Below are 25,000 nucleotides of genomic sequence, written 5' to 3'. Positions count from 1 at the left end.
CGTCTTTTCCTTCTTGTTTTCTGATTTCCCTTCACGGTTCCTTATCTCATTGTCCATTTTCATTTCCCTTTCCATCATCATTTTTTTAGTTCATTTTCCATTTCATTCATTTTCTTATCTAATTTTCCACGTTCATTCACAATTTTTTGTTATTTTAGTTCCTATTCTGTGTCTTTTACTTCAAATTTCACTTCCACTTTTTTTTTTATTTCTATTTACGTTCTCTCCTCTAAATTTCCACTTGTACTTCTATTTCCATCTCCTTTCACGGTCATTTATTTCCATTTTTCATTTCCATTCACGATCTTTTATCATATCTTCCAATCTCATTTCTATTTCCACTTCAATTGACATCCTCTTTCCTCACTCCCCATTTCTATTTCCATTCACGTTTTCTTCTCATTCTCCATTTCCATTACTATTTCCTTTTATTATGTATTTCTATCCTATTTTTATTTCCACTTGAGTTGACGTTCTCTCATCATTCTCCTTTTCTATATCCATTCACTTTCTCTTCTCTCATTTTCCACTTGCATATCTATTTCCATCTCCATTCACGGTTTTTTTTATTATATTTTCCAATCGCGTTTCTATTTCCACAAAATTGATGTTCTGTTACCTCATTTTCCATTTCAATTCATGTTCTCTTTCTCATTTTCTATTTCCATTCACGGTCTTTTATTGCATTTTCCGATGTCTCTTATCTCACTCCCCATTTCTATTTCCACTCACGGTCATTTAACTCCTCCTCGTCATTCTCCGGCAGGTGTCATGGATCAGGCACCGGGACACGCATCTGCTGACAGTGGGCCGCTTCACCTACACGTCAGACGCTCGCTTCTCCGCCCGCCACTCCCAGGGCTCCGAGGACTGGCTGCTCATGGTGTATTACTTGCAGGAACGAGATAATGGCATGTATGTGTGTCAGATCTCCACCACGCCACCCATGAGCCACTTCGTCCACCTCTCCGTTGTGGGTGAGTGTATGATGGAGCTTTCTGTGCATGGGTTTGTCTATTGTTAGTTCATAGTTTAGTTTCCGTTTCTTGTTTACGTGTTTGATTTTTTTCTTTTTTTAGTTCGTTTTATTTTCTTGAGCACGAATTTTAGTTTTGTTTTCAGTTCGTTTTTTTTTTCTTGCGGACGTTGTCTTTTATTTTTTGTTCGTTTTCTTTTTCTTGTGCTTTTTTTTATTCATTGAAGTTCATTTTCTTTTTCAAGATTTTTTTTCTTTATTTTTAGTTTGTTTTCTTTTCTTGCGCACGACATTTTTTTTTTCTATTTCGTTTTCTTTTCTTGTTCGTGCGTTTGAGCTTTACTTTAATCCGTTTGCTTGTTGAAAGTAGTGTAAGGCATTGTAAAGCATTATCAGTAGTATTAGCAGCACTGAATACATTACAATACCCTCGGTTTAGTTGGTTTCCTTTTCCTAATTAGTATTGTGATAATATTGTAGGGCGTTGTCATTACTATTGCTAACATTCAAATACATTACAATATCTATGTTAAATTGTTACGGGGATTAGTATTACGAACATAAAATGCACCAAATATAATGAATTTACCTTGTTTTGTTTTTTCATAGTTATTAGTAGTCCCAACATTAAATATAATAAAATGCCCTATGTTATTTATATAGTTTTTATATTTTCATTAGTGTTACCAATATTAAATGCAACAAGTATAATGAATGCTCCATGTTACTTTGTTTCAATATTATCATTAGCACTGCCAACATTAAACACAGTACAATTCCGCCTGTTGTATTGTTTCTACACAGTTGTTAGTATTACCAACACGAAAGACGTTTATTATTATATTGTTCCTTTACATCTCCGTCACTTTCTTGTCCTTGATTAAGTCGTGTTGTACTAGTGTGGTGTAGGATGTAAAGGTTTTATCATTAATATTACCGCCATACTCTATACCGCCCTATGATATTCTGTTACAATGCATCTTCATTCTCTCGTTTACTTCCTACTAGGTCCTGTTACAATGCAGCGAGTGGTACTGTCATTACCAGCAATAGTACCAAATGTTAAACTATTATAATATAATGTTCGGTGTTTACTTTTCGTTCTCTTCATTGTTGGTGAGTTGATAACAGCTTGCGCTCACTCTTTTGTTCGCGAGGTAGGTTCATCGAGTTCCGACTTTAATTACTTGTTTACTTCGTTCTTTGTCCCCCGGTCGTGCGTCGTGATCGGATAAGTCGCACTGTTTGTTCTCTTCCTCAGTATTTCACATTCACTCGTTCGTTTCCCTTGACTCAATAAGAAGCATTAGGTAGTTTTTGTTTTTCCATCAATTCTTCGTTCATTTACTTTTTGTTCGTCAGTGAGCTGCTTTAGTTACTTTTTTTTCACATTCTTCATCTACCTCATCGTTGCTGGCGGGAATCAATAAATCATTTCTCTTCGTTTTCTCTCTTCTTCCACAAGTTCGCCATCGCTGAGTCAATAAAGAGTTTTAGCTTTCTCTTTCTTTCTATCTTTTTCCTTCTTAAGTTCATTAACCAGTTAGTCACTCAGTTTCTTTTACTTCCCTTTACTTCTGCAAACTTAATTGGCGGTTGAGTCAGTTGAGTGCGTGAGTCAGTGTGCTGGTTTACCTGGCGAGTGTGGCGGTCCATTAGTCACCTGGTTGCGGGGGAATTAATGAACCCTCGAGTCACTTTGTCCTGCGTCATGTTAAGTCAATCAGTTTCGCCTCGTGCTGGAAGGTCACTGGCTTGGGGGGGGACTTCCCCTGATCCTTTCCTCTTTATACTTGGCCATGAGCATTTCGTCCACCTCCCTGTCCATTCCTGTCACCCTTCAATCCCCGCATTAGGACGTTACACAATTACCCATGCAGTGTCCGGGTCACGTCACCTCGTCCCTCGTCTCTGTGCGGCGCGAGTCAGGAAGCTTGTGTTATTGAGCCGCCTGACAGCTGACCTTTAAATGTGAGTTATCCGCTGTCAGGGTCGTTGGTGGCTTTCTTTTCAGTCTTAACGAGTTGGAAGAGTCACCGATGCAAGTATTCCAGGTGACGGAGTAGGACCTTTAAATGTCATCGGTGTCTTACAAGTGGACTTCTCTCAAGTGGGTCTTTAAAATAGGCCTCTAATGACCTACTACTACTACTCTCTTGGTTCAATCTCAGAATCATATCTTATTCTTTTCATTACTGAGCTCGGAGTTCGGTTTGATCTTTTACTTTATTTGATATCCGTTTATGTATTTTGTTGAGTACTTCCCTTTTAATAAATCGTAAACATATTTTTCTTCTGATGTTAAATTCAGAACTTGACGTATATTTTAACTTCTAGCTTTTTTTTTTGTCGCACTCGTAACATAGTAACCTCTGAAATATATATATATATATATATATATATATATATATATATATATATATATATATATATATATATATATATATATATATATATATATATATATTTTTTTTCATCTGCAAACTCAAAATTTTAGTTTATTTTTTCCCCGCTGTTAACTCTCAATTCTAGCCACATTTTACTTTTTTTTTTTTTCATTTTGCCTTCATTATTATTCTATTTCGTGTATGACCTTTAAATGTCGCTTGGGGTTATAAAGGTTTGCCTTTTTCTTCCTCCTCGTCAAACAATTTTTCAACCATTTTTCACATGTTAATTTCTCACCTGTCGACCATGGCTGGTATCCTGGCGCTGGGAGGTCACGGGGACGAATCTATTTGTCACCTGAGACTAATTATCACGCCTGGAATCTAATTACACCTATCGGGTCCCTTCGTGGCTTCCTCTTATCTTATCACTATCACCACCCCCGCTGTCTCCACTTCCTTTGACAGAACTGCCTTCAATTTATCACATCTTTATCGTCGACACTTTGAGAGATCATTATCACCACCTCGTTACATCACCACCACCACCACCACCACCACCATCATCAACGTCTTTACTTCCACCATGCCTCCTTGACCTTGTAATCATTATCAACGCCACCGCCTTGACGTGTCGTTCACCTGACCTTCACCTGGATGCCTTGTCAACGATGACGACAAAAAAGAAAATAAAATAAAGAAAATGAAAAAAAAAAGAAACCTCAGCTAGCAATACGATATAAGAATTACAAGCGAAACCAATATTCCTGCTATTTGTTCAAGAAAATACTCGCATAAAAGAAAGGATGGTTTGTAGAGTGTGATATACGAGGGGAAATGAATGTACAAGGTAGTAAAAAAAATTAGAAGGAGAAGAGAGGGAAAGGCGAGGGAAACTGAGAGGAAGGGATTACGAAATAGGTAGGTGAGAAGTGTACATGGAATAGAGGCGGAAGAGATAAACTTTTCATGTACAGTTACATCAAATACTTCTTGTAGATATTCACGCAACACACATGAATATCAGTAATATCTGAAAATATTTCTTTTTATCCAGACAAGAACACTTACGTAACACATGCACCCACTTCTCCCTCAAACTTCCTCATTAAACAGGCAATTTTACAAACATTACCCTTAACAACAACCTTCTCTTCTATAGTAAAATTAGAGACACCTGACACACCTCTAAAAAATTACACTATCCTACAAGTATCGTTACACTCACTATTCATCTACTCTGCCCTCAAATGCAGGCAATACACACGCTACCCAGTTAACCACCTTTCTCTATACAGTTAACCCTGACATTCACTCCCCCTCACAACTTTTCCTTTTTTTTCTACAAGTAACACTACAAGCTTATATTGTTGCTGTCAGATTCCTTCCTCCACGTTTTTTTTTTTGAGTTACCGTTACATACTTGCATTGGTTTTGACAGCTACCCACTTCTCATTTTATCACGTGACGCTACAGACCCACGTTACCTACTAGCTAACACCTTCCCCTCGCCACCTGCTCACTTTAACACCTGTAATCCTCCTATTCACGGACAGAGATAATCCTCCCTGAGCCATTTTTCTCCCAGCGAGTTTTCAGTGCGAGCATTCACCTGAAGTATCGCTCTCCCACGTGTTCCAAATTTCAAATACCTGGGCCTTCAAATTAATCTACATGTTATGGTAAAAATCAAGCGGATAACCTTTTCATTTTAGTTCTTCCTTTAATCGTGGGAATTGGGGCGTAATGAAAATAGGACGATGAAACAAACACGAGGATGGAGCGTTCAGTCCGTGGTTCGTGGAAAATGCTTATTTATGAGAGGAAAGTGAGGAATGTACAGCGCGAGGAGTAAGTGAAATATGGGTAGAGTATCCCGAGGGGTTTTTTCATACATATTTTCCCTGTAGTGCCGCAGAGAGCGATTAATAGATGAGAGTCGATGAAATATGAGTTGCAAATACCATATCTCTTTTTCATATATAAGTGAGAGGGAGGGAGGAAGGGAGGGTGAGGGAGGAAGGGAAGGTGAGGGAGGAAGGGAGGGAGGGAGGGAGGGAGGGTGGGTTTTGTATATGAAAAGTTACAGTTCTCGTCATAGTCAGCGGCATGCGGTATTAACATCCTTTACCTTGTTATTTGTTTACTGCAATGTGTGTTATTACGGGAATGGTGTTTTTCTATTATGAATGTCTAATTTAGTCCTTTTTTTATCCTTGTTGTGTTCGCCGCCGCTGATCAACATCTGGATTCATTTACTGGTGCTTAAAAAGAAGAAAAATATAAAAAAACTCATTTGCATTTAATCCCACTCACTCGCAAAACGCAATTTAACGCCACGATTCTAATACCTCGTTACTAACTTCTTGCTGTAGTGATTATACGAAATCTGTAATGATATCCTCCTAAGAGACTCTAGATCCTCAGGGGGAAATTACTGTACTGATCTCGCAAAACAGTTTAACAGCCTGAATATATTACGTCGCTTCCTGGTGCAGTGATTATATACAGCATTATACAACGCTATTCCCATGAGAATGTTGATTATAATATGTGTACTGAGTCTTATAATCATTGCTTTGTATATAAACTCTACGAATCTTTGAAGAGTGAAGCAGGAGGAGATATCTGGACGAATCGTTTTATGTTCATTATTAATTCACTCGATGAGAATGCAAAGCTTTAATTCCGAGAGAGAGAGAGAGAGAGAGAGAGAGAGAGAGAGAGAGAGAGAGAGAGAGAGAGAGAGAGAGAGAGAGAGAGAGAGAGAGAGAGAGAGAGAGAGAGAGAGAGAGAGAGAGAGAGAGAGAGAGAGAGAGAGAGAGAGAGAGAGAGAGAGTTAATACTTCTAATGATCTTTGCACAACACATTACTGCATCACGATTTTCACGGAAATTTATGCAAAGGCTCGGCAGGAAATAGAGAAAAGCGAGCGTGTTACACGTAAGTCATTGAGAGTGACGAATACGCGGAAAAGGAAGATGATGAAGTATGAAAGACTGGAAGGTCGAAGTTTGAAACACAGGAAAGTGAAGGTATAAAACACAGGAAGGTCAAGTCTTGAAACACAAGAAGGTTGAGGTTTGAAACACTGGAAGATCAAGGTTTGAAACACAAGATCAAGGTTTGATACACAGGAAGGCTGAAATCTGAAACACAGGAAGGTCAAGGTTTGAAACACAAGGTCAAGGTTTGATACACAGAAAGGTTGCGATTTGAAACACAGGAAGGTTGAGGTCTGAAACACAGGAAGGTCGAGGGTTGAAAAACAGAAGTTCGATGTTTGAAATACAGGAAGGTGGAAATTTGGAAGACCATGAGCTTTGAAATGTTTCTGGATGACCGCAAAATTCAAGCAGAGAGACGATGATAAAGATTTAAACACACAAAAGATCATGAACTTTAAAACTAAGTACCTGAAAGATCACAAGGCCTGGAAAACAGCGGAGAGGTAGAAGGACCTGAAACACAAAGCTAAACCATCATGAGGGCTGAAACACGAGGCTGGGACGACGATATATAAAGAAATGAATCTAAAAAAGAAAAATGAAGCTAACACGAAACACTCAAAAGAGGATTATCGCTCATTCACAACCCCAGGCAACACATGCCACACGTGTTCCATATTTGCGGAGATGGGGGCGTTGGTGGCGGTGTTACTGTTGCCACGAGCGTGCGGGCCTGCGGGCGGGCACATGAGGCACCACCACCACCACCCCCGTTCATCTTCCTTTCCGGGGTGATTGATTGCATTACTGTCCACCTGAGGATCCTGATGGAAGGTAAACTGTGGCCACCTGCTGGTCCCGCTCTGTGCTGCTCTGTCTGGCTCTCTTCTGGTCTGTTGTGTTATGTTATCTGTTTTTGTCTTTGCTGGTTTTCTGTGGTCTGTTCTGGTACTTAATGGTCTGCACTGGCTCGTTCTTGGTTTGCTTTGGTATGTTCTTGGGTCTTGTTCTCATCTGGTCTAGTTTGGTCTGTTTTCGTTTTTCTTAGTCTATTGGTCTGTTTTTGGGTTTGTTATGCTCCGTTCCTGGTTTATTATGGTCTATTCTAATCTATTCTAGCGTGTTCTTAGTCTGTTCTGGTCTTTAAGTCGTCTGTTTTGGTCTGTTTTACTTTGTTTTGGTGTGTAGTGGTCTGTTTTGGCTTGTCCTTATCTGTCTTGGTCTGTTCTGCTTTTTCTTGGTCTTCTTTGGTCTGTCTTGGTCTGTTCTGGTCTGGTTTTGGTCTCTTCTAGTCTGTTCTGGTATGTCTTGGTCTGTTATGGTCTGTTCTTCTGCTCTGGTCTCTTCTTGCTCTATTTTGCTTTGTCCTTGTCTGTTCTTGGTCTTAGTGTGTTGTTTGGGTCTCTTCTGGTCTGTCAGTCTGTTTTCGTTTGTTCTGAACTGTCTTAGTCAGTTGTTCTGATGTTTTGGTCTGTCCTAGTCTGTTATTGGTCATTCACGGTCTGTTTTGGTTTGTCTTGGTCTGTTTTGGCCTCTCTTGGTCTTGGTCTGTCTTAGCTATTTCTGGTCTGTTTTTTACCTCTTAGAGAACAAGAGGACAAAATTGAACAAAGTGGTGAGGAAAACCTTGACGCTTGTCCCCCCATCATTCCCCCACCCTCTCTCTCTCTCTCTCTCTCTCTCTCTCTCTCTCTCTCTCTCTGGTCTTAATTAAAAAGACAGGAGAGCAGCAAAGCGTTAAGTCGTACCTTGGCGAGTCTATTTCTCTTGTTTTATCTCCTTTTTCTTCTTATTTCAACAAGGATACGTGATCTGAAACTCTATAAACATACAAGGGAATATGTAAAGTGTTAGAGACGTACTTTGGGTGTTTATTTCCAACTCTTTAACATTTCTTTGCTCTTACGTGTAAATTAATTCAGATTCACCTAGGATACGGAGCTAACAAGGGTGGAAAGCCGTATCTCTGTAATTATTTTTTTCCACTTTTTTTTAACCTGGATATTTTTTTTCTTTGTTTTACCTTTTCAATTTCGTTTTATTCAGTTTCGTTTTTCCCTTGATCGTTTTCATGTTAGCTTTTATCTATTGTTTTTGTTAATTTGTGAGCTTTGTCGCGATTTTTTTGCAAGTTTTAGTTCATTTTGTCTTCTTAATTCGTTATTTCTCTCAGTTTTATCTTTTTTTTCTTAGTTTGTCATATTTTTCAGTTTTTTTTTTTTTTTTTTTTTATAGGTTTATATTACTCGATTTTGTGACCTTACTTCTTGCTGCCTGTTATGCGCATGTATAAAAGAAAAAGAAGAGGAAGAAGAACAAGAACAAGAAAGAAGAAGAAGAAGAACAAGAAGAAGAAGAAGAAGAAGAAGAAGAAGAAGAAGAAGAAGAAGAAGAAGAAGGTGGATAAATAATAAAGTAATAAAAAAGAAACTTGACTAAAACATGTAAATAAATAAAATACGAGACAAAGAAGAAGAAGAAGAAGAAGAAGAAGAAGAAGAAGAAGAAGAAGAAGAAGAAGAAGAAGAAGAAGAAGAAGAAGAAGAAGAAGAAGAAGAAACGTGAATCAACACTCATGAACACACTCCATCATTACCTAACACCCACCTTCTCTAAACCTTCACGCTAATCTCCCACGGCAAGGGCACAGAGAGGAGCACAGTAACAGAGCAGCACCTTAACACAATATTCTAAGTCTTAACCTCAGTATTTTTGGGAGCATCATTAGTAACCGCGGCCTCACCTGAGCGGCCACGTGTTCGATGACTAACCCATCTTTCCTCAGGTTCCTAGGCGCCCATTTTGTACCTGTCTGACGCTCACCTGAACCCCTCTCCTCTCCCATCCCCTCCTGACTCCTTCTCCCTTCCTCCGCCCACTTTCCCTCTCCCTCGCGACATTAATCACCATCAAATGCTCTTAACAGGTCTCCTCGTGTCTGCCCAGCGATCCATCACCCCCTCGCTCCTCTCTCTCTCTCTCTCTCTCTCTCTCTCTCTCTCTCTCTTACTCCTCCCATACCTATTTTTTCCTTTATCTTCTCTCCTTACCATCTCCTCTTCCTCGTCTGCCTCCTCTCTCCTCTCACCTCTCCCTTCCTCCTCATGTTCTTTTCCTTTTATCTTTATTCATCATCTCTTCTTTTCCTGTTTTTTTTCCAAGTCATCTCCTTTCCTCTACTCCCTCTCTTCCTTCTCTTACTCCTCCTATTCCTGTTCTTTTCCTCCACCTTCTTTCCTTTTCATCTCCTCTTCTCCTGTCTTCCTAAATAATCTTCTTTCCTCCTTTCCTCCCCTTTCCTCCTCCTCTTCCTTCCTTATCATCTCTTCCTCCTTCTATTCTTTACTCTCACTTTCTTTCCTTCACGTTTTCTCTCCTGTTTTTCTGAATGATCTCTCTTCCTCCTCTTCCTCTCCCTCTCTCCCCTCTCATCTCTCACTTCCTCCTTTCACTCTTCCTATTCCTGTTATTCTATCTTATCTTTCTTCCTTCACGCCTCCTCTCCTCCTGTTTTCCTGAGTCATCTCCTTCGCTCTTCTCTACCTCCCTCCCCTTTCTCTTCCTCCTCCTCTTCTTATTCTGCGCACTCACTTCCTTCTTTCTTTTCTTCCTTCCCGTCCGCTTCTCCACTCATCTTTCTCAGTCTTGCCTAACTTCTTTTTTTCACTCTTTCCACTTCCATTATTCCTTCCTGTTTATTCTTTTTTTCACATTTTCTCATAATTTCTTCCTCGTCTTCTTTGCCCTTGTTTTATTCTTCTATTTCTTATCTTCTATATTTATTCTTATTCCTAATCACCACTTTGCTTCCTTTCTTCTCTTTCCTTTCCTTCATTTCTCATTTTCATTTATTTTTTTGTCTAATGCCTTGCTTATTTTATTCTTTCTTACTCTTCCTTTTCTTGTTTTCTCATTTTTCTTCCTTCTGTTCCTCCTTTGCCACTATACTTTCCCTTTGTCTTCCTCTTTTTCCCTTCCTCGTCTTCCCCCTTTCTCCTTTACTCTTCCTGTTTTTCCCTTTCTCGTCTCCTCACTTTCTTTTTCTCCCTTACTATTCTTCTCCAGTCTCCCTCGTCGCTCCCTCTTCTCTTTCTCCTCCTTTTTTCCCTTCCTCGCCTCCTCCATTCTTTCTCTCTCCTCCCGTCACGCCCCCCGCTCAAGGACGAAAAAAAAAAAAGGGAGCGGGGAAAAGGAGCATAAAAGGATAGCGACGCGGCCTTTCCATCTCCGCTCGAAGCTAAATGAACCGCAGGGAGTAACAGCGAGACCTCTGTTTATCCACGTCACTGAGCATCCAGCGGGAACCACACACTGCAACGCCCTGCTCACACACACACACACACACACACACACACACACACACACACACATGAGTTTTGTTAGTTTTAGAAGGAAGAAGACGGTGCGGAGAGTACGAGGAACTACTTTGCGACGCGGACTGACGAGAGTGAGGAAGTGTTCAAGGGCAGTTGTCCGTCACTATTTGCTATTCACACAAGTTGAGACAATATAAGATGACGGAACTCAGTATGAATACTTGGTGACAGAGTAAACAAGAGACATGCTAAAACAAAAAAGTAAAATAAAGAAATATATATAGAGAAAATGGTACAAGATGAAAATGGTACAAGATGAAAAGCGCACGAAACTAAAATAAAAAAAAAGGAAAATATAAGTAAAAGAACCAAACAAGTGAAACAGGGAAAGTCAGCGTGTACAGAAATTTTAAACCGAACCAGCACATGAAAGCGAAAGAAAGAGTCTTTTAAAATCACTGAAGGATGTCATCCTCCCAAAAATGACTGAAGGAAAAGAAAAAGAAAAAAAAAGTTTCCCCAAATAAAACTGGATAAAAGAAAAGAAAAGAAAAAAAAAACGTACTCCCCCAAAAAATTAGACAGAATGAGCGCGTGGAAGAAAAATGTTCCCCCAAAATGAGACAAGGGAATCGAGCAGTAAGAGAGACAGTAACGTATCCTTTACATGCACAAATAACGCGAACAATAACATTTTGAATACGCCTTTTATTAGTTCATTTATTTTCATCTCTTATTTGTTTATTATCATTCATCGCTTTACCTTTAACCACCTCAGCACTGGGACGCTTTTTTACCATGAGTCTTGAATACAATTAGACGATTTTATTCACATTATGAACTGTTTATAGAGGTCAGAAGATTAATGGCCCAGAGTCTTCACTATTTTAAGAACCAGTTAAGTCTCTGAAGCTGTATAAAATCACCAAATAATAAGCAGAATGAAAATGAAAACGCGTCATGGTACCAAGGCAAAAAAATGATAAATAAAAATGAAAAAAAAAACTAAAGAAACAGAAAAAAAATCAGAGAAGCGAATAAAATGTGTAATAAATGAAGTGTCAAAAAGAAGTGTGTTAAATAGTGAACTGATGAGAGGGAAGTGTGCCAAAGCGTGCGCATGTCAAAGTGAAGTGAAGGTGAGTGGAGAGTGAAGTGCAGGAGGAGAGTGCTTAAGAGTGAACGACTGAGTGCATGAAAGGAGGAAGAAAGTGGATCAAATAAGAGTGAATTAGTATGAATGTGAATGGAGACCTGCAAAAAATCAATAAAAATAAAAACTTTAAAAAAAAATGCCAATAAGAGTAAAACGTAAAAAAAAGAAAAAGAAAAAAAATAATAGTGAATAGTAACGAGGAGGCGCCACAAATGTAGTTCTCGAAACTGTGCAGGTGAAGAGAAGGAGTCTCGGTGAGGAGAGGAGGAGAGGAAGTGGCAAGCAGTGAAGGAGCATAAGTGACGAGTGTTTGAAAGCAAAAGTGTGTCAAATAAAGTGAGTAAAAGAGAAGACGAAAAAGGAGCAATAATACCAAGAGGAGGAGGAGGAGGAGGAGGAGGAGGAGGAGGAGGAGGAGGAGGAGGAGGAGGAAGACGCAAAGTAAAGGAAGATGTGTTTGTATCGCTTTAGACAACTTTTCTTCCTTCTCCTCCTCCTCCTTCTCTTCTTCTTCCTAGTCCTTGTCGTCGTCATCAACTTCCTCCTCCTCCTATTCCTCCATTTCGTCTTCCTCCTCCTAAAACTCTTCTCCTTCCTCCTTCTCCTCCTCCTCCTCCTCCTCTACTTCCAATCACAACACAAACGAAAAACTAAAAATAAGAAACACGAACGAGAAAAGAAGAATCGAAGAGGCGAAACAAACCGATCAAGGACACAGGAATAGAGAGACAAAAGAAGAAGAAGCTGTTCCTCACCGTATCCGTATCCGTATTTGTGCCCGGATCCGTCATTATTTGCGCGCCAAGTACCGGCAGAACAGTGACGCCCAGATTGAACTGTTTGCCTCACAGAATTCCGTGTTTTTTTCAGTTTTTCTTTTCTTTTTTTGTTGGGGTGGGGATGTTGGAGGAAAAACGGATGTGGGCAGGATGGTGTTTACAGAAGAAAGAGGAGGAGGAGGAGGAGGAGGAGGAGGAGGAGGAGGAGGAGGAGGAGGAGGAGGAGGAGGAGGAGGAGGAGGAGGAGGATGAAGACGAGGACGAGGATGAAGAGGAGGACGAGGACGAGGATGAGAAGGACGAAGACGAGGAGGAGGAGGAGGAGGACGAGGAGGAGGAGAACGAAGACAAGGAGGAGGACGAGGACGACGACGACGACGACGAAGATAAGGAAAATGAGGAGCAAAAAATAACGAAAGGAAAGGGAGAAGGAAAAGTAAATAAAACAAAACCAAAAAAAAGGGAAAATAAAGGAGGGGATAAGAGCAAGAGGGTGACGGGAGTTAGGTACAAGAAGAGAGGCTGAGGAAAAAAGAAAAAAAAAAGATAGGGAAGGTGGGAAGGTGGAACAGCTTGGGTGAAAAAGAGGGAGAAAAGGAAGCTAGTAAGGAGAAGATGGGATGGAGTTTTTACCAAAGAGGAGGTAAGAGGAAAAGGAAGAGGAATACAAGGAGGAGGAGAAGGAGGAGAAGGAGAAGGAGGAAGAAAAATAGGAAAAAGCACAATGTTTTTTTCCTTTTAGATATCGTGGATGTGTGATGGAAGGTGATGCAAGGTAGAGGAATCTTTATCACAGAGGAAGAGGGAGAGGAAAAGGAAGAGGAAGAGGAAGACTATAGAGGAAGGGAAGAGAAAGAGATAAGGCTAGACTTTGGGGAGAGAACTCAGGAATTTTTAATGCTTTGGGAAGAGAATCTAATTTTTGTGAAGCGGGGAATGATTTTTGCGTCTAGAAGAGGAGGAGGAGGAGGAGGAGGAGGAGGAGGAGGAGGAGGAGGAGGAGGAGGAGGTAATGGCGTCGACTAAGGCAGGGTCAACAGCAAGTCGCCTTTAACCTGGTTCCTTCTCAGAGGAAGAGGAGGAGGAGGAGGTAGTGGAGGAGGAAGGAGGTAGTGGAGGAGGAAGGAGAAGAGGATAGTGGATGAGGAAGAAAGGAAAAAGCACGAATGTTAAAAAGAAGAGAAGGAACAGCGAGAACAAACAGGCAAGTAAAAATAAGGGAGAGAAAAATGCAAAAAGAAAATAAAAAAAAGAAAAACAAACGTAACAACGAACAATTCAAATAAAAGGAAGGGGAAGCAGAGAGAGAGTGAGAGCGAGAGCGAGAGAGAGAGAGAGAGAGAGAGAGAGAGAGAGAGAGAGAGAGAGAAACACAATCCCTACACAGGTAACAAACAAAAACAATTACAACAAAGAACAATAATGAGAAGCACTTTGCCGACCAATTACTCTCATTGTTTATCTTCCTCCCTCCTTCTCTCCCTCCTACATTATTCTCTCTCCCTGGAATCGCCACCAAGGGAGATAGTCTGTCCTTTCTCCTTTCCTTCTCTTCTCCTCCTCTTCCTCCTCCTCCTCCTCCTCCTCCTCCTTTCCCAAAAAAAGTAAAGCCTCGAAGGGGGAGGGGGGGAGGACTTAAAGAGACCAAACCCCAATACATTAACACGCCACTTCAGGCTATGTGGCCAAGTGGAGGAATGGAGGGAGGAGGAGGAGGAGGAGGAGGAGGAGGAGGAGGAGGAGGAGGAGGAGGAGACAATGTGGTGGTTGAAGTGTTTAGCTGGAAAGGGAATGGAGGAGGAAAAAGAGGATACAAAAGATGGAAGGGAGTATAATGTTGAAGAAGAAAGGAAGAGAAGAAATGGGAAAGGATGAGAGAATAAAGGAGGAACAGGAGAGAAGAGAAAATACAGAAGAAAATAATGAAAGGAAAGGTATTTAGAAGAAAGGAGGAGGTAAAAATGCACTGAGAAAGATGGAGAATGGGAGGAGGAGGAGGTAGACAAGGAGGAGGAGAAGGAGGAGGAGGAGGAAGAAGAAGAAGAAGAAGAAGAAGAAGAAGAAGAAGAAGAGGAGGAGGAGGAGGAGGAAGAAAGGTGAGATGAAAGAGGAGACAAATGGAAAGGAATGAAGGAAAGTGGGTTTGGGAAAGAAAATCGGAGAAAGGGAAGGAAGAAAGAAGAGAAGTTAGAAGCGGTGAAGAAAGAGAGAAAGCAAAGGAAGAGAAAACACAACAAATAAAAAGGGAAAAGAAACAACAAAAATAAAGGCGGAATGAAAGAACAAAGAGAGGAGAAATAATGGAAGAGAGGAAGTGAATTAAGGTATGAATGAATGGAGAAGAAAGAAGAGTAGGAAGGAGGGAGGAAGAACAGTAAGTAGGAGGAAAGAGAACAGGAAGAGGAGGGAGAACAGGAAGAGGAGGGAGGGATAACGAGAGAGAGAGAGAGAGAGAGACGAAGGAGGAAAGAATGGAGGGAGAGAGAGAGAGAGAGAGAGAGAGAGAGAGAGAGAGAGAGAGAGAGAGAGAGAGAGAGAGAGAGAGAGAGAGAGAGAGAGAGAGAGAGAGAGAGAGAGAGAGAGAGAGAGAGAGAGAGAGAGAGACGTAACAAAATGAAAGCTCACGTATCAGCAAAAAATGAAATTACTTTGAATCTTAACACAACTGAACAACAAACACGAGCAAACCTTGACTCACTCGCGGATCAGCCAGTCAGAAGTCAAACAGCCTCTCTCTCTCTCTCTCTCTCTTCTTGACTCTTTCAAACCTTAATCACACGCGGGAAGAAAGAGAGACAGCTTCTTGGTAAAGGTCTGAATAGAGAAAGTCAAGAGTCAAGAGGAAGGAAGGTACTCTATTTTGCCGCTTGTTAGTGCGCTGGTGGTGGTGGTGGTGGAAGGGAAATGACGTGTGTGGAAGCCATGTGGGGAAAAAAGGAAGGAAACGTATTTGTTGCTGGGAAGGATGTATACGACTGTGGAAAATTCAATAATGCGGATCGTGTGTGTGTGTGTGTGTGTGTGTGTGTGTGTGTGTGTGTGTGTGTGTGTGTGTGTGTGGTGAAGTGAGTGGATAAAAGAGTAAAAGTAAGATAACATTGAGAGAGAGAGAGAGAGAGAGAGAGAGAGAGAGAGAGAGAGAGAGAGAGAGAGAGAGAGAGAGAGAGAGAGAGAGAGAGAGAGAGAGAGAGAGAGAGAGAGAGAGAGAATAGTGAGTCTTCTAAATATTAAAGGTTTATTGACTCGTTGCTGGGACGATGGGACGTGAAAGAGAAGGGAAGAGGAAGAGGAGGAGGAGGAGGAGGAGGAGGAGGAGGAGGAGGAGGAGGAGGAGGAGGAGGTGTTTGTATCCCTTTAGACAACCTTTCTTCACCTCCTCCTCTTCCATTTCCTCCTCCTCCTCCTCCTCCTCCTCCTCCTCCTCCTCCTCCTCCTCCTCCTCCTCGTCTTCCAATCACACTACAACATCTCCCTTTAATGTCCTCACCTCGTCCTCCACTTATCCTTCTCTTCTCCTTCATCTCCTTCAATCTCCTCCCATTTCTCAGACGAATCTCTCCTCCCCCCTTCGCTCCTCCTTTCCTAACCCACACCATCACTTTCTTTCCTCCAACTGTCATATTCATCTCTCTCTCTCTCTCTCTCTCTCTCTCTCTCTCTCTCTCTCTCTCTCTCTCTCTCTCTCTTATCCGTAAATAAAAGGTAGCCAATCCACAATTTTCCATCACAATTGAGGTCTTTCATATGCTATCAATTCCTAACCAATCACCAACAACAGCCACGCAACGCACCAGCCAATCAAATCACAGCACACCTTTCACCAGCCAATTACGAACCACCACACTCTCCCTTGGGCCAATCAGCGGCGAGATGTTGCATTGTAGTGCTTCCTTCACCTCAAATGCTCCTCGTTTCATCTCCTGGTTATGTAATCTTACGGTACCGTCTTCTGGCGCCTCGAGGAACCGCAAGGGAACCCAAAGGAAGGACAAACAGCAGGAGATTTGTTGGTGTTTACAAGGATAGATGTGGTTGTGTTCTTACTGAGATTTTTTTTTTTCATCTTTTTTTTCATCTTAGTAACTTTTTATTATCTCTAGTGGATCTTGTTGGGGTTCTCAAGGGTGCTTTCATGTTTCTGGTGGTAATTTGGCAAGTGTTCTGCATGTTCTTTAAGGCATAACACCCGTGGAAACTCGATTAATATGTCTACTGCCTTTCGAAAGTTCCTACGAAACCTTGGAAATGTTGAAACGTATGTCAGTCAATAAGAGGGTTTTGCGTGATCATTAAGGGAATCTATCCATTAATATGTTAACTGCCTTTTGGAAGTTCGCATGAGAGCTCGAAATGCGTGATCGGTAAAGGAAAACATTCATGAAAACCCGATTACTATGTCCACTGCCTCATGAAAACGTTTCTGTGCGAGCTCGAAACGTTTAAAAGTATGGAGTTGAGTGTGTCAGATACTCCACATAATGGTTTTAGAGCTGAAAGTGTATTGAAATTCGTATCGTTTTCATTCCATAGTCCGGTGCACTTTAACTTCGCTCCCACCTGCATTCCTGATCCGGCGTGTTAACCCTCACCGTAACGAACCGTATAGCGGATAGGGACTATTTATTAAGACCAAGAGTTCGTTGAATAGAAACATCAGAGGAATTATTTACTATATATGTGATGGGCTGTGTTCTATGGTACGCATAAACTGAACTCTTCATTTATCCGTACAACACTCCTCCCCCTACCGAGGAAGGATCTGTTACCTTGTTTCAGCGCATCTCGTACTCCAGTGGAAGCTTAGCGGGCGAAGGAAACAAAATTGGCCCTGTGTTGCGATCACTACATTCACATATCGCTAATTAGTCTCAGTATCGGTGGTGTCTATGGCGCAGTTCCACATTATGTCCGAGGTGTCTAAAACTCGCTATAAAACAAAGCGTAACATCGGATTTACTTTTTTTTTTTATAGTGTTTTATTGTTTGTTGCCTCCTGTACCAAGTGACTCCATCGCACCGGTGTCAGCCTCACTAGTCAGGGAAAACAACAGGTAAAATTAACCCTTTCCCTGCTAATGCTCTTTTGTCACAATCCTTTACAACTTTTCAGATTTTAGTCTAAAATACAAAAATAATCTTTTTATTCCCTATCTGTCTATGAAAACCATATTCTTCGTATAATGGTTTTAGTTACGAATACCAGCTACTATGTCCGCTACAGGCTTAACGGTATTCGAAAAAAAAAATATCCCCACCAACACATAAAATAAAGCACCGGTACTTTTCTCCCCGTCTGGCATAAAAAAAGGAAGAAAACAAAGAAGAGTACTAAACACAGACACAAACTTTTCCCACACCGCTAACTTTCCCTATTTGTCTCATCCTGCGTCGACGATTCGGCCCAATAATTCTGTTACTCCCGTGTCCTGACCACCGCCACCTCTCCTCGCCCCGCAGAGCCAGAGACAGTGATCCACGGGGAGCCAGACGTCTACATCAACACAGGGAGCCGCCTTGCTCTTACCTGCAGCGTCAAGTTTAGCCCAGAGCCTCCCGCCTTCATCTTCTGGTACCACGAAGATAAGGTAAGTGTTGACTAGTGTTTTATTTACTTCAACTGAAAGTAGAAGTAAAGTATCTATCTCTGTCTGTCTGTTATGGAAGTAGTTGGGTTGGCGAGGCAGTAATGTATCTGTCTATCTCCCTTTCTGTTATGGAAGTGGTTCAATTGGAGAGGGAGGAAATATTTGTCTATATATCATGGAAGTGGTTGGTTTGGAAAGGCAGTAAAGTATCTATCTATCTGTCTGTCTATTACGGGAGTAGTTCGTTATGGTGATTGGTTTGGGTTGGTTTGGGTTGGGTTGGGTTGGGTTGGGTTGGATTTGGTGTTGACGAGAGTGTATTAGAATTAGAAGGAATGGTTCTGCTAGCCATCTATCTATCTATCTATCTGTTATGGGAATGGATGGGTTCGGATTGTGTTGTGTATGTGTGTATCACTAATTTTACCTTAACGTGGTCTCTAGTTTTCTTCTTATTATTTTGAATTGACCATAAGAAGGCACACTTAATTAGTTGCATAACAAAATTTTTACCCTCTTTCAAGATTACTATTAGAGAGAGAGAGAGAGAGAGAGAGAGAGAGAGAGAGAGAGAGAGAGAGAGAGAGAGAGAGAGAGAGAGAATATTACATGGAGTACGTTCGCTATCTGATGTCAGTCTGGTCATTTGTCTTTTTGTCGTCATGTCTTTCTGATGATTCGTGTGATATGTATTCACTTCTTGTTGCACGTTATCAACCAGTGTATTTCTTTTTATCTATTTTCTCTGTCCACTTGCCAGAATTCATGTCAGGCATCTGTGAACGACTTATCAAGCATTCAATTTTTTTTCTTTTGCATTCTTTTAGTCCTTTCCTTTTGGCGCTGCTGTAGTTTCATCTATTTTTTTCTTTGTCTAACTGCAAGTATTCATATCAACCATTTGTGAGCAAGTTATTGGGCATTCAATCTTCTCTACATTCATTCAGTTATTTTTAGACTTACCACCTGATGTTTTTTTTTCATTTTTAAACCGTTACTATGTAGCTCTGAGGCAGTAATCAATCCTCTTGTATAAAACCAATATATATCTATAATCTCACTTAGAAAGGAACAACACTCAATATTTTCAACACAACCTCATCCATCTGTCTACCTTTCCCTGCGTATCCAGTGACTGATCTACCTGTCACTCTGTCTATCAATCTTCGCCGGAATAAAAACAAAAAAATATAGAAGGTTCTCTTCCTTCCACTATCATCCATCAATGTCTAACCTCACCTGTCCATCTGCCCGCCGGTCGATCCCCTCAGTCTATTACGAACAGCTAGAAGTCAGTGAACGTGCCTATCTGTCTGTCTCTGTCTGTCCATGCGTCCATCAGGGAGACAGAGCGGCGGGGTGATGGTGGTCGGCGCTCATGTGATCCACTGCCTGTCCTTACCTGTCTGTGTGTGTGTCTGTGTGTCTGTGTGTCGGTAATAGACGGTATTGAGCCTCTTGTCTCCTCCTAACTCCTCCTCACTGACAGTCTGACGTCAACCTTCTATTATTCCTCATACTCGTTCTCCTCCTCCTCCTCCTCCTCCTCCTCCTCTCTCTCTCTCTCTCTCTCTCTCTCTCTCTCATACGTCTCCAACTTCTTTTACTCTTTGTTTCTTATTTCACTATGTACACACTACTCTTATGGTCTCTCTCTCTCTCTCTCTCTCTCTCTCTCTCTCTCTCTCTCTCTCTCTCTCTCTCTAGCACACAAACTATTTACTTCTCCAATTTCTCTAACGCTTCCTCCATCTTCCATCTCCCTCCTCCTCTTTCATCTCCTCCACCTCTTCCATATAGATTCATATCTACGTTTCTGCCTTCCCTCCATCTTCACACTCCATTCTGATCTTGAATTCTAAAGGGCATGCACACACACACACACACACACACACACACACACACACACACACACACACACACACACACACACACACACACACACAAAATAGAAATCAATGTTACTTCTGTCATGGAGAATTATTAGTAGCCACGCCATTCCTCCTCCTCCTTTTCTTCCTTCTTCTCCTCCTCCTCCTCCTCCTACTCCTCCTCCTCCTCCTCCTCCTCCTCCTTCTTCTTCTTTTTTTTCTCCTCCTCCTCTTCCTCCTCCTCCTCCTCCTCCTATCCATATTGTAAGAGGAATTGGTTCAGGGAGAGGAGAGAATGAAACCGGAGGAGAGGAGTATAGGGGAGATGAAGAGTAGGGTGACACATACTGATTAAACATACGTCAATGCGTTGTGTGTGCCCTCCGACTCCCCCCCTCTCTCTCTCATCTCAGAGAAAACAAGACCATTTGCCCGTTAATTCCGAACACTGATTCTCTCTCTCTCTCTCTCTCTCTCTCTCTCTCTCTCTCTCTCTCTCTCTCTCTCTCTCTCATTAGTCACACTTTCTTTCCCTATCTTTCTCATCAGCGACAAGTGCACTCCCGCTGTCCATTATCGCGCCTTTTCTGCCTCCCCTTCTTTGGTGTAAGCCTTGTGTTGCGCTATTTTTGGCGTCGCATTAATCTCGCATTTTTGGCGTCTCTACCTCAGACTTGTTCCCGGCGCTTCCATTTCTTTCGCTCATAATTCAAAAGCGACGAGCGGAATTAATCTTTTAATGAGGTGCATATTTCATAACATCTCAAAAGTTATACATGTATCATATACTCATACTAAAAAAACGCCTCATGTATCCCCATTAAATTCATATATTCTTCTTAATTCATTGTTATTAAAACGTGAGACGCGTACTGAGCTTCACACCTGTCCATTTGTCTACCTCCACTTAGCTTAATTAATCACGCAGGTATTGTCTTTCCCAGCACTTATCACGGTAATTGATGAAACTTATTCTCATGTGCGCGAATAAACTGTCTCTTGTCCCTTGCTCATTTCCTCCATGACAAAGTGGCGTACTTCAATCACAGGCACTCCGCACCACTCTTCCAGCCCCTCACTCCCCTACCGCACCTCGCCACTCACGCTGCGCCACGAAGCACTAATTCTCATGTACAGCCGCTCATTTCTACTCATTATATGCATACTCATTTTCACTCACCTTATACACGTCACTTTACATGATTCAGGGCGAACCTTTACTAATTTCTGCATACTCCTACTTATTTCATACTGACAAACTCATTTTCGCTCACCCTTATTCATATACACCAATGTAAACCTTCCTTAATTCTTAATACATCACTCATTTCACATATCAGTGTCGAGTAAACACCTAATTCACCTCATTATCACAAACCAACGTTACTTATTACACTCACCGGTATCCATTTTCCGTATAAGAACACTCACTTTCCACGTATACACAATTTCTTTATCCTTCCTCATTTTCTCTAGGACACAGTGCCGCATTCCCGTGTCATGCAATGCTGGCTTCAATCATACAAATACAACACTTCCTCCCTCTCTCGCTGCACGCCACGCCTTTCTCCTCCAGTATTGTCGTATTGTCTGTCTCCAAATTACCATAATTCTTATTTCACTCCTTCCATTACCGCCATGGACAGAAGGGAGGGTGGGGAGGAACCTTCGCCTGTACTACCGTGCGTCCTAATAAACAGAACAGTGTATACCTTCGCAAAAAGTTCATAGGGTCTTTTTGATCTTTGTTTGTGTTCATTTGCATCCTGAATCTACACACACACACACACACACACCTCCTAAACCCTTAAAAAAAAAAAAAAAAAAGGTAGTACATTCCCTGCCAAGCCGTACCTGCTATTCATCTACCTTTATCTACCTGTCCTCACCTATCCCTCCAGACCAATCCCATTCCATTCCACGTGAACGCAATTTATCTCAGTAGTAGTAGTAGTAGTAGTAGTAGTAGTAGTAGTAGGAGGAGGAGGAGGAGGAGGAGGAGGAGGAGGAGGAGGAGGAGGAGGAGGAGGAGGAGGAGGAGGAGGAGGAGGAGGAGAGGAGGAGGAGGAGGAGAGAAGGAGGAGGAGGAGGAGGAGGAGGAAGAGAGGAGAGAGGCACAGTAAGGGTGATAATACAATGTTTTCTGCAGGTTCCTACGTCGTCGGCAGCTGTGTCCGAATTAGGGAGGTGTGAGCTTCTGAAGGGGGGCGGGACGGGAGTGTGGGTAGGGGGTGGAAGAAAGATGGGCGTCACAGAGAGAGGGAGAATTACCCACGTGCGAACTGGGTCAGGAGGAGGAGGAGGAGGAGGAGGAGGAGGAGGAGGAGGAGGAGGCTTAGAAGTGGGTAGAAGGGATGGAAAGAGAAAACGTGAGGGCGCTGGAGAGAGAGAGGCAATGGAGGCAGATGGATGGAGGATAGGAGGAGATAGGAGGAGGAGGAGGAGGAGGAGGAGGAGGAGGAGGAGGAGGAGGAGGAGGAGGAGGAGGAGGAGGAGGAGGAGATGAGACGGAGGAGGACGAGTGTGTATGGAAAGGACGAGGAGGAGAGAGAGGAGGAGCATGAGAAGAGAAGGGCAGAGAGAGAGAGAGAGAGAGAGAGAGAGAGAGAGAGAGAGAGAGAGAGAGAGAGAGAGAGAGAGAGAGAGAGAGAGAGAGGAAAGGGGAGGTCGAGTGAGGGTAGAGTTAGTGCCTATTAAGTCATGAGGAATGGTACGGCGGAGCTCAGTTTATGACAAGCTCGTTTAACAAGACTGACTGTATGAGGAGAGCTGAGGTGAGGGAGCCGTCACGAGGAGGAATAAAAAGAAGAGGAAGATAAAGACGAGGACAGCGATAATGATAGCAATAATGATAATCATGAGAAAAAAAAAAGAAGAGGAGAAAGAGGATAAGTATAAAGAAAACAGACGATGATAATGAGAAGAGCAAAAGATGATGGCAGCACTAATGATGAGACGAAATGAGATGAGAGGAAGAGGAAGAGGAGGAGGAGGAGGAGGAGGAGGAGGAGGAGGAGGAGGAGGAGGAGGAGGAGGAGGAGGAGGAGGAGGAGGAGGAGGAGGAGGAGGAGGAGGAGGAGGAGGAGGAGGAGGAGGAGGAGGAGGAGAAGAAGAAGAGACGAAGATAATGATGAGGACAACGATAATGGAAGTAATAATGATGAGAATGATTGGAGGAGGAGAAGGAGGAGGAGGAGGAGGAGGAGGAGGAGGAGGAGGAGGAGGAGGAGGAGGAGATGAGAAAGAAGTAAAAGACGAAATTAAGGCAATAATGACAATAATAACTAAGTGCTAAAAATAATAGACCCCCAAAAAACTCTAATTTTAAAGAGAGAGAGAGAGAGAGAGAGAGAGAGAGAGAGAGAGAGAGAGAGAGAGAGAGAGAGAGAGAATGCAGACGATAAATACATCTCGTTTAGCTAATGAAAACGGAATAACGGAGAACAAGAAGAAAAAATAAATGGACGTAAATTAATAGTGACCTAAATCTCTGGGCGAGCGTGCATGGGTCACACACACACACACACACACACACACACACACACACACACACACACACACACACACACACACACACACACACACACACACACACACACACACACACACACACACACACACACAGGTAAATGAAGGTAATCTCACAAAAGACAGTTTTTTAATCTAAATACATGTACACGCGATCTCTCTCTCTCTCTCTCTCTCTCTCTCTCTCTCTCACGCATCTAAGAGCAGCCGCACAATACTCAAGAAAAATACAAGGAAGAAAACGGGAAATATGAAGGCCGAAAAGAAGAAAGGCAAGAAAAAAAAGCGAAGGAAAGGAAGAGGAAAGGAAAATATATCTACATTCTCAGGTTCGAAATGGTGCTCTGGCGATGCCCTTCTTTTTCTTCTTCTTCTTCCTCCTCCTCCTCCTCCTCCTCCTCCTTTCTTTTTTTTCAGGGGTTTAAATTTGGCGCGACCGGAAGGGCGAGTGTGGGAATTTACTGCTCGCTATTAAGGAACAACATCGCTAAATTTGATACCTGCAAAGAATATCCGCTCTCTCCTCTCCCTCTCTCTTCCTTTCCCTCTCCCTCTCCTTCTCACTCCCTCCCCTCCAATCACAATCTCATTCTGTGTCCTCCTCCTCTTCTTCCTCCTCTTCCTCTGACACTATCATCATCTACAACATCCTCCTCCTCCTCCTCCTCCTCCTCTTCCTCTTCCTCGTGTCTACCTACTAACCTATCTCACTATCTTCCTCCTCCTCTTCTTTCTTCTCCTCTTCAATCTTTCCTCATTTTCCCTCACATCCTCCTCCTATTCTTCTTCTTTTACCTCACTCCTCCATCACCATCTCATTCTTCTCCATGGCACATCTCTCTCTCTCTCTCTCTCTCTCTCTCTCTCTCTGACACACCATTTACTACTTCAATTCCTTACATTTCTCTTCCATCTCTTCTTTTCCTATACTATTTCCTTCTCTTCCTCTTCCTCCTCTGTCTTCTCCTACTCCCCTCCTCCTTCTCCTCCATTCGCATGAGATTTGTTAGGGGAAGGTCAAATGAAGGAGAAAAAAAAGAAAGAAAGGAGGAACAAGAAATAAAATGCGAAAGAGGAACGAGAGAGAGAGAGAGAGAGAGAGAGAGAGAGAGAGAGAGAGAGAGAGAGAGAGAGAGAGAGAGAGAGAGAGAGAGAGAGAGAGAGAGAGAGAGACTTAATTGGACGATGGAAAATTAAAAGCAAAAATAATGATTAACGAGAATTTAAGAAGGGAAAAATAAGGAACGAGAAAGCAAAAGAAGAAAAAAACAAAGGTAATGGAGAAAGGAAAGAAAAGTGTGAGGTAAAATGGAGGACAAAGGAGGCGTACTTGGAGAGAAAATGGCGGAGAAAGGAGAGAAAGGTAAAGGAAGAAGAGGAGGAGGAAGAAGAGAAAGAGGAGGACAAGGAGGAAGAAGAAGCAATGTTGGGTGAAATGGAAGCAAGAATATGG

The 25,000-nt window shown here is 42.1% G+C and overlaps 1 protein-coding gene across 2 annotated transcripts in view; it reads left to right on the top strand.

The window, feature by feature from the left end:
* The window catches only part of LOC123502763 (zwei Ig domain protein zig-8-like), a 111,481-nt gene that overhangs the window by 76,830 nt on the left and 9,651 nt on the right, over positions 1 to 25,000 (top strand). For both annotated transcript variants that reach the window (XM_045252010.1, XM_045252009.1), the window contains exons 4-5: positions 767 to 977; positions 18,021 to 18,148. In XM_045252010.1, the coding sequence (XP_045107945.1) occupies positions 767 to 977; positions 18,021 to 18,148 (339 nt within the window). The remainder of the gene's footprint in view (positions 1 to 766; positions 978 to 18,020; positions 18,149 to 25,000) is intronic.

The sequence above is a fragment of the Portunus trituberculatus genome, chromosome 12, assembly GCF_017591435.1.
Source record: "Portunus trituberculatus isolate SZX2019 chromosome 12, ASM1759143v1, whole genome shotgun sequence".
NCBI lineage: Eukaryota > Metazoa > Arthropoda > Malacostraca > Decapoda > Portunidae > Portunus > Portunus trituberculatus.
The sequence above is the reverse complement of the archived record's forward strand: the minus strand, read 5'-3'. Positions and strand labels throughout refer to the sequence as shown.